Source organism: Oncorhynchus keta, chromosome 7 (assembly GCF_023373465.1).
Source record: "Oncorhynchus keta strain PuntledgeMale-10-30-2019 chromosome 7, Oket_V2, whole genome shotgun sequence".
NCBI lineage: Eukaryota > Metazoa > Chordata > Actinopteri > Salmoniformes > Salmonidae > Oncorhynchus > Oncorhynchus keta.
Window position 1 is genome coordinate 55,429,462 of NC_068427.1, and position 17,707 is coordinate 55,447,168.

At 38.5% G+C, this 17,707-nt stretch overlaps 1 protein-coding gene across 1 annotated transcript in view; it reads left to right on the forward strand.

Moving 5' to 3' along the window:
• Window positions 1–17,707, forward strand: part of glb1l (galactosidase, beta 1-like) — a 108,338-nt gene that overhangs the window by 33,449 nt on the left and 57,182 nt on the right. Inside the window, exon 7 of the mRNA XM_052523286.1 lies at window positions 5,783–5,841. Coding sequence (XP_052379246.1) covers window positions 5,783–5,841 — 59 coding nt within the window. The remainder of the gene's footprint in view (window positions 1–5,782; window positions 5,842–17,707) is intronic.

A 17,707-nucleotide genomic window follows, 5' to 3' on the forward strand; every position in this document is an offset into this window, starting at 1 on the left:
TGTTGTATCAGAGTTGAGGAACAGAGAGGTGTTGTAACAGAGTTGAGGAACAGAGAGGTGTTGTAACAGAGTTGAGGAACAGAGAGGTGTTGTAACAGAGTTGAGGAACAGAGAGGTGTTGTAACAGAGTTGAGGAACAGAGAGGTGTTGTAACAGAGTTGAGGAACAGAGAGGTGTTGTAACAGAGTTGAGGAACAGAGAGGTGTTGTAACAGAGTTGAGGAACAGAGAGGTGTTGTAACAGAGTTGAGGAACAGGAACAGAGAGGTGTTGTAACAGAGTTGAGGAACAGAGAGGTGTTGTAACAGAGTTGAGGAACAGAGAGGTGTTGTAACAGAGTTGAGGAACAGAGAGGTGTTGTATCAACAGAGTTGAGGAACAGGAACAGAGAGGTGTTGTAACAGAGTTGAGGAACAGAGAGGTGTTGTAACAGAGTTGAGGAACAGAGAGGTGTTGTAACAGAGTTGAGGAACAGAGAGGTGTTGTAACAGAGTTGAGGAACAGAGAGGTGTTGTAACAGAGTTGAGGAACAGAGAGGTGTTGTAACAGAGCTGAGGAACAGAGAGGTGTTGTAACAGAGTTGAGAACAAGAACAGAGAGGTGTTGTAACAGAGTTGAACAGGAACAGAGAGGTGTTGTAACAGAGTTGAGAACAGAGAGGTGTTGTAACAGAGTTGAGGAACAGAACAGAGAGGTGTTGTAACAGAGTTGAGGAACAGAGAGGTGTTGTAACAGAGTTGAGGAACAGGTGTTGTAACAGAGAGGAACAGGAACAGAGAGGTGTTGTAACAGAGTTGAGGAACAGAGAGGTGTTGTAACAGAGTTGAGGAGCAGAGAGGTGTTGTAACAGAGTTGAGGAACAGAGAGGTGTTGTAACAGAGTTGAGGAACAGAGAGGTGTTGTAACAGAGTTGAGGAACAGGAACAGAGAGGTGTTGTAACAGAGTTGAGGAACAGAGAGGTGTTGTAACAGAGTTGAGGAACAGAGAGGTGTTGTAACAGAGTTGAGGAACAGGAACAGAGAGGTGTTGTAACAGAGTTGAGGAACAGAGAGGTGTTGTAACAGAGTTGAGGAACAGAGAGGTGTTGTAACAGAGTTGAGGAACAGAGAGGTGTTGTAACAGAGTTGAGGAACAGAGAGGTGTTGTAACAGAGTTGAGGAACAGAGAGGTGTTGTAACAGAGTTGAGGAACAGAGAGGTGTTGTAACAGAGTTGAGGAACAGAGAGGTGTTGTAACAGAGTTGAGGAACAGAGAGGTGTTGTAACAGAGTTGAGGAACAGAGAGGTGTTGTAACAGAGTTGAGGAACAGAGAGGTGTTGTAACAGAGTTGAGGAACAGAGAGGTGTTGTAACAGAGTTGAGGAACAGAGAGGTGTTGTAACAGAGTTGAGGAACAGAGAGGTGTTGTAACAGAGTTGAGGAACAGAGAGGTGTTGTAACAGAGTTGAGGAACAGAGAGGTGTTGTAACAGAGTTGAGGAACAGAGAGGTGTTGTAACAGAGTTGAGGAGCAGAGAGGTGTTGTAACAGAGTTGAGGAACAGAGAGGTGTTGTAACAGAGTTGAGGAACAGAACAGAGAGGTGTTGTAACAGAGTTGAGGAGCAGAGAGGTGTTGTAACAGAGTTGAGGAACAGAGAGGTGTTGTAACAGAGTTGAGGAACAGAGAGGTGTTGTAACAGAGTTGAGGAACAGGAACAGAGAGGTGTTGTAACAGAGTTGAGGAACAGAGAGGTGTTGTAACAGAGTTGAGGAACAGAGAGGTGTTGTAACAGAGTTGAGGAACAGAGAGGTGTTGTAACAGAGTTGAGGAACAGAGAGGTGTTGTAACAGAGTTGAGGAACAGAGAGGTGTTGTAACAGAGTTGAGGAACAGAGAGGTGTTGTAACAGAGTTGAGAACAGGAACAGAGAGGTGTTGTATCAGAGTTGAGGAACAGAGAGGTGTTGTAACAGAGTTGAGGAACAGAGAGGTGTTGTAACAGAGTTGAGGAACAGAGAGGTGTTGTAACAGAGTTGAGGAACAGAGAGGTGTTGTAACAGAGTTGAGGAACAGAGAGGTGTTGTAACAGAGTTGAGGAACAGAGAGGTGTTGTAACAGAGTTGAGGAACAGAGAGGTGTTGTAACAGAGTTGAGGAACAGAGAGGTGTTGTAACAGAGTTGAGGAACAGAGAGGTGTTGTAACAGAGTTGAGGAACAGAGAGGTGTTGTAACAGAGTTGAGGAACAGAGAGGTGTTGTAACAGAGTTGAGGAACAGAGAGGTGTTGTAACAGAGTTGAGGAACAGAGAGGTGTTGTAACAGAGTTGAGGAACAGAGAGGTGTTGTAACAGAGTTGAGAACAGAGAGGTGTTGTAACAGAGTTGAGGAACAGAGAGGTGTTGTAACAGAGTTGAGGAACAGAGAGGTGTTGTAACAGAGTTGAGGAACAGAGAGGTGTTGTAACAGAGTTGAGGAACAGAGAGGTGTTGTAACAGAGTTGAGGAACAGAGAGGTGTTGTAACAGAGTTGAGGAACAGAGAGGTGTTGTAACAGAGTTGAGGAACAGAGAGGTGTTGTAACAGAGTTGAGGAACAGAGAGGTGTTGTAACAGAGTTGAGGAACAGAGAGGTGTTGTAACAGAGTTGAGGAACAGAGAGGTGTTGTAACAGAGTTGAGGAACAGGAACAGAGAGGTGTTGTAACAGAGTTGAGGAACAGAGAGGTGTTGTAACAGAGTTGAGGAACAGAGAGGTGTTGTAACAGAGTTGAGGAACAGAGAGGTGTTGTAACAGAGTTGAGGAACAGAGAGGTGTTGTAACAGAGTTGAGGAACAGAGAGGTGTTGTATCAGAGTTGAGGAACAGAGAGGTGTTGTAACAGAGTTGAGGAACAGAGAGGTGTTGTAACAGAGTTGAGGAACAGAGAGGTGTTGTAACAGAGTTGAGAACAGGAACAGAGAGGTGTTGTAACAGAGTTGAGGAACAGAGGTGTTGTAACAGAGTTGAGAACAGAGAGGTGTGTAACAGAGTTGAGGAACAGAGAGGTGTTGTAACAGAGTTGAGGAACAGAGAGGTGTTGTAACAGAGTTGAGGAACAGAGAGGTGTTGTAACAGAGTTGAGGAACAGGAACAGAGAGGTGTTGTAACAGAGTTGAGAACAGAGAGGTGTTGTAACAGAGTTGAGGAACAGAGAGGTGTTGTAACAGAGTTGAGGAACAGAGAGGTGTTGTAACAGAGTTGAGGAACAGGAACAGAGAGGTGTTGTAACAGAGTTGAGGAACAGAGAGGTGTTGTAACAGAGTTGAGGAACAGAGAGGTGTTGTAACAGAGTTGAACAGGAACAGAGAGGTGTTGTAACAGAGTTGAGAACAGAGAGGTGTTGTAACAGAGTTGAACAGGAACAGAGAGGTGTTGTAACAGAGTTGAGGAACAGAGAGGTGTTGTAACAGAGTTGAGGAACAGAGAGGTGTTGTAACAGAGTTGAGGAACAGAGAGGTGTTGTAACAGAGTTGAGGAACAGAGAGGTGTTGTAACAGAGTTGAGGAACAGAGAGGTGTTGTAACAGAGTTGAGGAACAGGAACAGAGTGTTTGTAACAGAGTTGAGGAACAGAGAGGTGTTGTAACAGAGTTGAGAGGAACAGAGAGGTGTTGTAACAGAGTTGAGGAACAGAGAGGTGTTGTAACAGAGTTGAGAACAGAGAGGTGTTGTAACAGAGTTGAGGAACAGAGAGGTGTTGTAACAGAGTTGAGGAACAGAGAGGTGTTGTAACAGAGTTGAGAACAGAGAGGTGTTGTAACAGAGTTGAGAACAGAGAGGTGTTGTAACAGAGTTGAGGAACAGAGAGGTGTTGTAACAGAGTTGAGGAACAGAGAGGTGTTGTAACAGAGTTGAGGAACAGAGAGGTGTTGTAACAGAGTTGAGGAACAGAGAGGTGTTGTAACAGAGTTGAGGAACAGAGAGGTGTTGTAACAGAGTTGAGGAACAGAGAGGTGTTGTAACAGAGTTGAGGAACAGAGAGGTGTTGTAACAGAGTTGAGGAACAGAGAGGTGTTGTAACAGAGTTGAGGAACAGAGAGGTGTTGTAACAGAGTTGAGGAACAGAGAGGTGTTGTAACAGAGTTGAGAACAGAGAGGTGTTGTAACAGAGTTGAGGAACAGAGAGGTGTTGTAACAGAGTTGAGGAACAGAGAGGTGTGTTGTAACAGAGTTGAGGAACAGAGAGGTGTTGTAACAGAGTTGAGGAACAGAGAGGTGTTGTAACAGAGTTGAGGAACAGAGAGGTGTTGTAACAGAGTTGAGGAACAGAGAGGTGTTGTAACAGAGTTGAGAACAGGAACAGAGAGGTGTTGTAACAGAGTTGAGGAACAGAGAGGTGTTGTAACAGAGTTGAGGAACAGAGAGAGTGTTGTAACAGAGTTGAGGAACAGAGAGGTGTTGTAACAGAGTTGAGGAGAAGGTGTTGTAACAGAGTTGAGGAACAGAGAGGTGTTGTAACAGAGTTGAGGAACAGAGAGGTGTTGTAACAGAGTTGAGAACAGAGAGGTGTTGTAACAGAGTTGAGGAACAGAGAGGTGTTGTAACAGAGTTGAGAACAGAACAAGAGGTGTTGTAACAGAGTTGAAGAACAGAGGTAAATAACAGAGTTGAGAACAGGTGTTGAGTTGAGAACAGAGAGGTGTTGTAACAGAGTTGAGGAACAGAGAGGTGTTGTAACAGAGTTGAGGAACAGAGAGGTGTTGTAACAGAGTTGAGGAACAGAGAGGTGTTGTAACAGAGTTGAGAACAGAGAGGTGTTGTAACAGAGTTGAGGAACAGAGAGGTGTTGTAACAGAGTTGAGAACAGAGAGGTGTTGTAACAGAGTTGAGAACAGAGAGGTGTTGTAACAGAGTTGAGGAACAGAGAGGTGTTGTAACAGAGTTGAGGAACAGAGAGGTGTTGTAACAGAGTTGAGAACAGAGAGGTGTTGTAACAGAGTTGAGAACAGAGGTGTTGTAACAGAGTTGAGGAACAGAGAGGTGTTGTAACAGAGTTGAGGAACAGAGAACAGAGGTGTTGTAACAGAGTTGAGGAACAGAGAGGTGTTGTAACAGAGTTGAGAACAGAGAGTGTTGTAACAGAGTTGAGGAACAGAGAGGTGTTGTAACAGAGTTGAGAACAGAGAGGTGTTGTAACAGAGTTGAGGTTGAGAACAGAGTTGAGGAACAGAGGTGTTGTAACAGAGTTGAGAACAGAGAGAGGTGTTGTAACAGACCAGACTAAACAGAGAGGTGTTGTAACAGAGTTGAGGAACAGAGAGGTGTTGTAACAGAGTTGAGAACAGAGAGGTGTTGTAACAGAGTTGAGGAACAGAGAGGTGTTGTAACAGAGTTGAGAACAGAGAGGTGTTGTAACAGAGTTGAGGAACAGAGAGGTGTTGTAACAGAGTTGAGGAACAGAGAGGTGTTGTAACAGAGTTGAGGAACAGAGAGGTGTTGTAACAGAGTTGAGGAACAGAGAGGTGTTGTAACAGAGTTGAGAACTAAGAGATGTGTTGTAACAGAGTTGAGGAACAGAGAGGTGTTAAACAGAGTTGAGAACAGAGAGGTGTTGTAACAGAGTTGAGGAACAAAGAGGTGTTGTAACAGAGTTGAGAACAGAGAGGTGATTGTAACAGAGTTGAGGAACAGGAACAGAGAGGTGTTGTAACAGAGTTGAGGAACAGAGAGGTGTTGTATCAGAGTTGAGGAACAGAGAGGTGTTGTAACAGAGTTGAGGAACAGAGCAGCACATCGTTTTTAAAAGCCCCCTTCTTTTGTTCTCCACTCAGACGTCAACATATCCCAAGCTTTTAGTCGGCAGAGGAGATTTGAACCAAGAGGCCCTCTGGTGAGAAGTCGCTTTTTACAACAACTTCATTTATTACATGATGATGTAATACCATGACCAGACTAAATTAATAGATGATGTAGTACCATGACCAGACTAAACTAGTAGATGGTGATGATGTAGTACCATGACCAGACTAAACTATTAGATGATGATGTAGTACCATGACCAGACTAAACTATTAGATGATGATGTAGTACCATGACCAGACTAAACTATTAGATGATGATGTAGTACCATGACCAGACTAAACTATTAGATGATGATGTAGTACCATGACCAGACTAAACTAGTAGATGATGATGTAGTACCATGACCAGACTAAACTAGTAGATGATGATGTAGTACCATGACCAGACTAAACTATTAGATGATGATGTAGTACCATGACCAGACTAAACTAGTAGATGATGATGATGTAGTACCATGACCAGACTAAACTATTAGATGATGATGATGTAGTACCATGACCAGACTAAACTAGTAGATGATGATGTAGTACCATGACCAGACTAAACTAGTAGATGATGTAGTACCATGACCAGACTAAACTATTAGATGTAGTACCATGACCAGACTAAACTATTAGATGATGATGTAGTACCATGACCAGACTAAACTAGTAGATGATGATGTAGTACCATGACCAGACTAAACTAGTAGATGATGATGTAGTACCATGACCAGACTAAACTAGTAGATGATGTAGTACCATGACCAGACTAAACTAGTAGATGATGATGTAGTACCATGACCAGACTAAACTATTAGATGATGATGTAGTACCATGACCAGACTAAACTATTAGATGATGTAGTACCATGACCAGACTAAACTATTAGATGATGATGATGTAGTACCATGACCAGACTAAACTAGTAGATGATGATGTAGTACCATGACCAGACTAAACTATTAGATGATGATGTAGTACCATGACCAGACTAAACTATTAGATGATGTAGTACCATGACCAGACTAAACTATTAGATGATGATGATGTAGTACCATGACCAGACTAAACTATTAGATGATGTAGTACCATGACCAGACTAAACTATTAGATGATGTAGTACCATGATGATGATGATGTAGTACCATGACCAGACTAAACTAGTAGATGATGATGTAGTAACATGATGATGATGATGTAGTACCATGACCAGACTAAACTATTAGATTATGATGATGTAGTAACATGATGATGATGATGTAGTACCATGACCAGACTAAACTATTAGATGATGATGTAGTACCATGACCAGACTAAACTATTAGATGATGATGTAGTACCATGACCAGACTAAACTAGTAGATGATGATGTAGTACCATGACCAGACTAAACTATTAGATGATGATGTAGTACCATGACCAGACTAAACTATTAGATGATGATGTAGTACCATGACCAGACTAAACTAGTAGATGATGATGATGTAGTACCATGACCAGACTAAACTATTAGATGATGATGTAGTACCATGACCAGACTAAACTAGTAGATGATGATGTAGTACCATGACCAGACTAAACTATTAGATGATGATGTAGTACCATGACCAGACTAAACTAGTAGATGATGATGTAGTACCATGACCAGACTAAACTATTAGATGATGATGTAGTACCATGACCAGACTAAACTAGTAGATGATGATGTAGTACCATGACCAGACTAAACTATTAGATGATGATGATGTAGTACCATGACCAGACTAAACTAGTAGATGATGATGTAGTACCATGACCAGACTAAACTATTAGATGATGATGATGTAGTACCATGACCAGACTAAACTAGTAGATGATGATGTAGTACCATGACCAGACTAAACTAGTAGATGATGATGTAGTACCATGACCAGACTAAACTATTAGATGATGATGTAGTACCATGACCAGACTAAACTAGTAGATGATGATAGATGTAGTACCATGACCAGACTAAACTATTAGATGATGATGATGTAGTACCATGACCAGACTAAACTATTAGATGATGATGTAGTACCATGACCAGACTAAACTAGTAGATGATGATGTAGTACCATGACCAGACTAAACTATTAGATGATGATGTAGTACCATGACCAGACTAAACTATTAGATGATGATGTAGTACCATGACCAGACTAAACTATTAGATGATGATGATGTAGTACCATGACCAGACTAAACTATTAGATGATGATGATGTAGTACCATGACCAGACTAAACTATTAGATGATGATGTAGTACCATGACCAGACTAAACTATTAGATGATGATGATGTAGTACCATGACCAGACTAAACTATTAGATGATGATGTAGTACCATGACCAGACTAAACTATTAGATGATGATGTAGTACCATGACCAGACTAAACTAGTAGATGATGATGTAGTACCATGACCAGACTAAACTATTAGATGATGATGATGTAGTACCATGACCAGACTAAACTATTAGATGATGATGTAGTACCATGACCAGACTAAACTATTAGATGATGATGATGTAGTACCATGACCAGACTAAACTAGTAGATGATGATGATGTAGTACTAAACTATTAGATGATGATGACCAGACTAAACTATTAGATGATGATGATGTAGTACCATGACCAGACTAAACTATTAGATGATGATGTAGTACCATGACCAGACTAAACTATTAGATGATGATGTAGTACCATGACCAGACTAAACTAGTAGATGATGATGTAGTACCATGACCAGACTAAACTATTAGATGATGATGTAGTACCATGACCAGACTAAACTATTAGATGATGATGATGACCAGATGTAGTAGATGATGATGTAGTACCATGACCAGACTAAACTATAGATGATGATGATGTAGTACCATGACCAGACTAAACTATTAGATGATGATGTAGTGATGATGTAGTGATGTAGTACCATGACCAGACTAAACTATTAGATGATGATGTAGTACCATGACCAGACTAAACTAGTAGATGATGATGTAGTACCATGACCAGACTAAACTATTAGATGATGATGTAGTACCATGACCAGACTAAACTATTAGATGATGATGTAGTACCATGACCAGACTAAACTAGTAGATGATGATGATGTAGTACCATGACCAGACTAAACTATTAGATGATGATGTAGTACCATGACCAGACTAAACTAGTAGATGATGATGTAGTACCATGACCAGACTAAACTATTAGATGATGATGTAGTACCATGACCAGACTAAACTATTAGATGATGATGTAGTACCATGACCAGACTAAACTATTAGATGATGATGTAGTACCATGACCAGACTAAACTATTAGATGATGATGTAGTACCATGACCAGACTAAACTATTAGATGATGATGATGATGACCAGTACCATGACCAGACTAAACTATTAGATGATGATGTAGTACCATGACCAGACTAAACTATTAGATGATGATGTAGTACCATGACCAGACTAAACTAGTAGATGATGATGTAGTACCATGACCAGACTAAACTAGTAGATGATGATGTAGTACCATGACCAGACTAAACTATTAGATGATGATGTAGTACCATGACCAGACTAAACTATTAGATGATGATGTAGTACCATGACCAGACTAAACTATTAGATGATGATGTAGTACCATGACCAGACTAAACTATTAGATGATGATGTAGTACCATGACCAGACTAAACTAGTAGATGATGATGTAGTACCATGACCAGACTAAACTATTAGATGATGATGTAGTACCATGACCAGACTAAACTATTAGATGATGATGTAGTACCATGACCAGACTAAACTATTAGATGATGATGATTAGTACCATGACCAGATGATGATGTAGTACCATGACCAGACTAAACTATTAGATGATGATATGTAGTACCATGACCAGACTAAACTATTAGATGATGATGATGATGTAGTACCATGACCAGACTAAACTATTAGATGATGATGATGTAGTACCATGACCAGACTAAACTATTAGATGATGATGTAGTACCATGACCAGACTAAACTATTAGATGATGATGTAGTACCATGACCAGACTAAACTATTAGATGATGATGTAGTACCATGACCAGACTAAACTATTAGATGATGATGATGTAGTACCATGACCAGACTAAATTATTAGATGATGATGTAGTACCATGACCAGACTAAACTATTAGATGATGATGATGTAGTACCATGACCAGACTAAACTAGTAGATGATGATGTAGTACCATGACCAGACTAAACTATTAGATGATGATGTAGTACCATGACCAGACTAAACTATTAGATGATGATGTAGTACCATGACCAGACTAAACTATTAGATGATGATGTAGTACCATGACCAGACTAAACTATTAGATGATGATGATGTAGTACCATGACCAGACTAAACTAAAATGATGAGTACCATGACCAGACTAAACTATTAGATGATGATGTAGTACCATGACCAGACTAAACTAGTAGATGATGATGTAGTACCATGACCAGACTAAACTATTAGATGATGATGATGTAGTACCATGACCAGACTAAACTATTAGATGATGATGATGTAGTACCATGACCAGACTAAACTAGTAGATGATGATGTAGTACCATGACCAGACTAAACTATTAGATGATGATGTAGTACCATGACCAGACTAAACTAGTTAGACTAAACTATTAGATGATGATGTAGTACCATGACCAGACTAAACTATTAGATGATGATGTAGTACCATGACCAGACTAAACTATTAGATGATGATGTAGTACCATGACCAGACTAAACTATTAGATGATGATGATGTAGTACCATGACCAGACTAAACTATTAGATGATGATGTAGTACCATGACCAGACTAAACTATTAGATGATGATGTAGTACCATGACCAGACTAAACTATTAGATGATGATGTAGTACCATGACCAGACTAAACTATTAGATGATGATGTAGTACCATGACCAGACTAAACTATTAGATGATGATACCATGACCAGATGATAGTACCATGACCAGACTAAACTATTAGATGATGATGATGTAGTACCATGACCAGACTAAACTATTAGATGATGATGTAGTACCATGACCAGACTAAACTATTAGATGATGATGTAGTACCATGACCAGACTAAACTATTAGATGATGATGTAGTACCATGACCAGACTAAACTATTAGATGATGATGTAGTACCATGACCAGACTAAACTATTAGATGATGATGTAGTACCATGACCAGACTAAACTATTAGATGATGATGTAGTACCATGACCAGACTAAACTATTAGATGATGATGTAGTACCATGACCAGACTAAACTATTAGATGATGATGTAGTACCATGAAGATGATGATGTAGTACCATGACCAGACTAAACTATTAGATGATGATGTAGATGATGATGATGATGTAGTACCATGACCAGACTAAACTATTAGATGATGATGATGTAGTACCATGACCAGACTAAACTATTAGATGATGATGTAGTACCATGACCAGACTAAACTATTAGATGATGATGTAGTACCATGACCAGACTAAACTATTAGATGATGATGATGTAGTACCATGACCAGACTAAACTATTAGATGATGATGTAGTACCATGACCAGACTAAACTATTAGATGATGATGATGTAGTACCATGACCAGACTAAACTATTAGATGATGATGATGTAGTACCATGACCAGACTAAACTATTAGATGATGATGTAGTACCATGACCAGACTAAACTAGTAGATGATGATGATGTAGTACCATGACCAGACTAAACTATTAGATGATGATGTAGTACCATGACCAGACTAAACTAGTAGATGATGATGATGTAGTACCATGACCAGACTAAACTATTAGATGATGATGTAGTACCATGACCAGACTAAACTAGTAGATGATGATGTAGTACCATGACCAGACTAAACTATTAGATGATGATGATGTAGTACCATGACCAGACTAAACTATTTAGATGATGATGACCAGACTAAACTAGTAGATGATGATGACCATGACCAGACTAAACTATTAGATGATGATGTAGTACCATGACCAGACTAAACTATTAGATGATGATGTAGTACCATGACCAGACTAAACTATTAGATGATGATGATGTAGTACCATGACCAGACTAAACTATTAGATGATGATGTAGTACCATGACCAGACTAAACTATTAGATGATGATGTAGTACCATGACCAGACTAAACTATTAGATGATGATGTAGTACCATGACCAGACTAAACTATTAGATGATGATGTAGTACCATGACCAGACTAAACTATTAGATGATGATGATGTAGTACCATGACCAGACTAAACTAGTAGATGATGATGTAGTACCATGACCAGACTAAACTAGTAGATGATGATGTAGTACCATGACCAGACTAAACTATTAGATGATGATGATGTAGTACCATGACCAGACTAAACTATTAGATGATGATGTAGTACCATGACCAGACTAAACTATTAGATGATGATGTAGTACCATGACCAGACTAAACTATTAGATGATGATGATGTAGTACCATGACCAGACTAAACTATTAGATGATGATGTAGTACCATGACCAGACTAAACTAGTAGATGATGATGTAGTACCATGACCAGACTAAACTATTAGATGATGATGTAGTACCATGACCAGACTAAACTATTAGATGATGATGTAGTACCATGACCAGACTAAACTATTAGATGATGATGTAGTACCATGACCAGACTAAACTAGTAGATGATGATGATGTAGTACCATGACCAGACTAAACTATTAGATGATGATGTAGTACCATGACCAGACTAAACTATTAGATGATGATGTAGTACCATGACCAGACTAAACTATTAGATGATGATGTAGTACCATGACCAGACTAAACTAGTAGATGATGATGTAGTACCATGACCAGACTAAACTATTAGATGATGATGATGTAGTACCATGACCAGACTAAACTATTAGATGATGATGTAGTACCATGACCAGACTAAACTATTAGATGATGATGATGTAGTACCATGACCAGACTAAACTAGTAGATGATGATGTAGTACCATGACCAGACTAAACTATTAGATGATGATGTAGTACCATGACCAGACTAAACTATTAGATGATGATGTAGTACCATGACCAGACTAAACTATTAGATGATGATGATGACCAGATAAACTAGTAGATGATGACCAGACTAAACTATTAGATGATGATGTAGTACCATGACTAAACAGACTAAACAGACTAAACTATTAGATGATGATGTAGTACCATGACCAGACTAAACTATTAGATGATGATGTAGTACCATGACCAGACTAAACTATTAGATGATGATGTAGTACCATGACCAGACTAAACTATTAGATGATGATGTAGTACCATGACCAGACTAAACTATTAGATGATGATGTAGTACCATGACCAGACTAAACTATTAGATGATGATGTAGTACCATGACCAGACTAAACTATTAGATGATGATGTAGTACCATGACCAGACTAAACTAGTAGATGATGATGTAGTACCATGACCAGACTAAACTATTAGATGATGATGTAGTACCATGACCAGACTAAACTATTAGATGATGATGTAGTACCATGACCAGACTAAACTATTAGATGATGATGTAGTACCATGACCAGACTAAACTATTAGATGATGATGTAGTACCATGACCAGACTAAACTATTAGATGATGATGTAGTACCATGACCAGACTAAACTATTAGATGATGATGATGTAGTACCATGAGTACCATGACCAGACTAAACTGATGATGTAGTACCATGACCAGACTAAACTATTAAATGATGATGATGTAGTACCATGACCAGACTAAACTATTAGATGATGATGTAGTACCATGACCAGACTAAACTATTAGATGATGATGTAGTACCATGACCAGACTAAACTAGTAGATGATGATGATGTAGTACCATGACCAGACTAAACTATTAGATGATGATGTAGTACGATGACCAGACTAAACTAGTAGATGATGTAGTACCATGACCAGACTAAACTAGTAGATGATGATGTAGTACCATGACCAGACTAAACTATTAGATGATGATGATGTAGTACCATGACCAGACTAAACTATTAGATGATGATGATGTAGTACCATGACCAGACTAAACTATTAGATGATGATGATGTAGTACCATGACCAGACTAAACTATTAGATGATGATGTAGTACCATGACCAGACTAAACTATTAGATGATGAGTGATTTACCATGACCAGACTAAACTATTAGATGATGATGATGTAGTACCATGACCAGACTAAACTATTAGATGATGATGTAGTACCATGACCAGACTAAACTATTAGATGATGATGATGTAGTACCATGACCAGACTAAACTATTAGATGATGATGTAGTACCATGACCAGACTAAACTATTAGATGATGATGATGTAGTACCATGACCAGACTAAACTATTAGATGATACCATGACCAGACTAAATAGATGATGATGTAGTACCATGACCAGACTAAACTATTAGATGATGATGTAGTACCATGACCAGACTAAACTATTAGATGATGATGTAGTACCATGACCAGACTAAACTAGTATTAGATGATGATGATGATAGTACCATGACCAGACTAAACTATTAGATGATGATGTAGTACCATGACCAGACTAAACTATTAGATGATGATGTAGTACCATGACCAGACTAAACTATTAGATGATGATGATGTAGTACCATGACCAGACTAAACTAGTGACCAGACTAAACTATTAGATGATGATGTAGTACCATGACCAGACTAAACTATTAGATGATGATGTAGTACCATGACCAGACTAAACTATTAGATGATGATGTAGTACCATGACCAGACTAAACTATTAGATGATGATGTAGTACCATGACCAGACTAAACTAGTAGATGATGATGATGTAGTACCATGACCAGACTAAACTATTAGATGATGATGTAGTACCATGACCAGACTAAACTATTAGATGATGATGTAGTACCATGACCAGACTAAACTATTAGATGATGATGTAGTACCATGACCAGACTAAACTATTAGATGATGATGTAGTACCATGACCAGACTAAACTATTAGATGATGATGTAGTACCATGACCAGACTGATGTAGTACCATGACCAGACTAAACTATTATGATGATGATGTAGTACCATGACCAGACTAAACTATTAGATGATGATGATGACCAGACTAAATGTGAGTAGTACCATGACCAGACTAAACTATTAGATGATGATGTAGTACCATGACCAGACTAAACTATTAGATGATGATGTAGTACCATGACCAGACTAAACTATTAGATGATGATGTAGTACCATGACCAGACTAAACTATTAGATGAGTATGTAGTACCATGACCAGACTAAACTAGTAGATGATGATGATGATGTAGTACCATGACCAGACTAAACTATTAGATGATGATGTAGTACCATGACCAGACTAAACTATTAGATGATGATGACGTAGTACCATGACCAGACTAAACTATTAGATGATGATGATGTAGTACCATGACCAGACTAAACTAGTAGATGATGATGTAGTACCATGACCAGACTAAACTATTAGATGATGATGTAGTACCATGACCAGACTAAACTATTAGATGATGATGATGTAGTACCATGACCAGACTAAACTATTAGATGATGATGTAGTACCATGACCAGACTAAACTATTAGATGATGATGATGTAGTACCATGACCAGACTAAACTATTAGATGATGATGTAGTACCATGACCAGACTAAACTATTAGATGATGATGATGTAGTACCATGACCAGACTAAACTATTAGATGATGATGTAGTACCATGACCAGACTAAACTATTAGATGATGATGATGTAGTACCATGACCAGACTAAACTATTAGATGATGATGTAGTTGACCAGACTAAACTATTAGATGATGATGTAGTACCATGACCAGACTAAACTAGTACCATGACCAGACTAAACTAGTAGATGATGATGTAGTACCATGACCAGACTAAACTATTAGAGATGATGATGTAGTACCATGACCAGACTAAACTATTAGATGATGATGTAGTACCATGACCAGACTAAACTATTAGATGATGATGTAGTACCATGACCAGACTAAACTATTAGATGATGATGATGTAGTACCATGACCAGACTAAACTATTAGATGATGATGATGATGATGTAGTACCATGACCAGACTAAACTATTAGATGATGATGTAGTACCATGACCAGACTAAACTATTAGATGATGATGATGACCAGACTAAACTATTAGATGATGAGTACCATGACCAGACTAAACTATTAGATGATGATGTAGTACCATGACCAGACTAAACTATTAGATGATGATGTAGTACCATGACCAGACTAAACTATTAGATGATGATGATGTAGTACCATGACCAGACTAAACTATTAGATGATGATGATGTAGTACCATGACCAGACTAAACTATTAGATGATGATGATGTAGTACCATGACCAGACTAAACTATTAGATGATGATGATGTAGTACCATGACCAGACTAAACTATTAGATGATGATGATGTAGTACCATGACCAGACTAAACTAGTAGATGATGTAGTACCATGACCAGACTAAACTATTAGATGATGATGTAGTACCATGACCAGACTAAACTATTAGATGATGATGTAGTACCATGACCAGACTAAACTACCAGACTAAACTATTAGATGATGATGTAGTACCATGACCAGACTAAACTACCAGACTGTAGTAATGACCAGACTAAACTATGATGATGATGTAGTACCATGACCAGACTAAACTATTAGATGATGATGTAGTACCATGACCAGACTAAACTATTAGATGATGATGATGACCAGACTAAACTAGTAGATGATGATGATGTAGCCATGACCAGACTAAACTATTAGATGATGATGTAGTACCATGACCAGACTAAACTATTAGATGATGATGTAGTACCATGACCAGACTAAACTATTAGATGATGATGTAGTACCATGACCAGACTAAACTATTAGATGATGATGTAGTACCATGACCAGACTAAACTATTAGATGATGATGATGTAGTACCATGACCAGACTAAACTAGTAGATGATGATGTAGTACCATGACCAGACTAAACTATTAGATGATGATGTAGTACCATGACCAGACTAAACTATTAGATGATGATGATGTAGTACCATGACCAGACTAAACTATTAGATGATGATGTAGTACCATGACCAGACTAAACTATTAGATGATGATGTAGTACCATGACCAGACTAAACTATTAGATGATGATGTAGTACCATGACCAGACTAAACTATTAGATGATGATGTAGTACCATGACCAGACTAAACTATTAGATGATGATGTAGTACCATGACCAGACTAAACTATTAGATGATGATGTAGTACCATGACCAGACTAAACTATTAGATGATGTAGTACCATGACCAGACTAAACTATTAGATGATGATGTAGTACCATGACCAGACTAAACTATTAGATGATGATGTAGTACCATGACCAGACTAAACTATTAGATGATGATGTAGTACCATGACCAGACTAAACTAGTAGATGATGATGTAGTACCATGACCAGACTAAACTAGATTGATGATGTAGATGATGATGATGTAGTACCATGACCAGACTAAACTATTAGATGATGATGTAGTACCATGACCAGACTAAACTATTAGATGATGATGATGTAGTACCATGACCAGACTAAACTATTAGATGATGATGTAGTACCATGACCAGACTAAACTATTAGATGATGATGTAGTACCATGACCAGACTAAACTATTA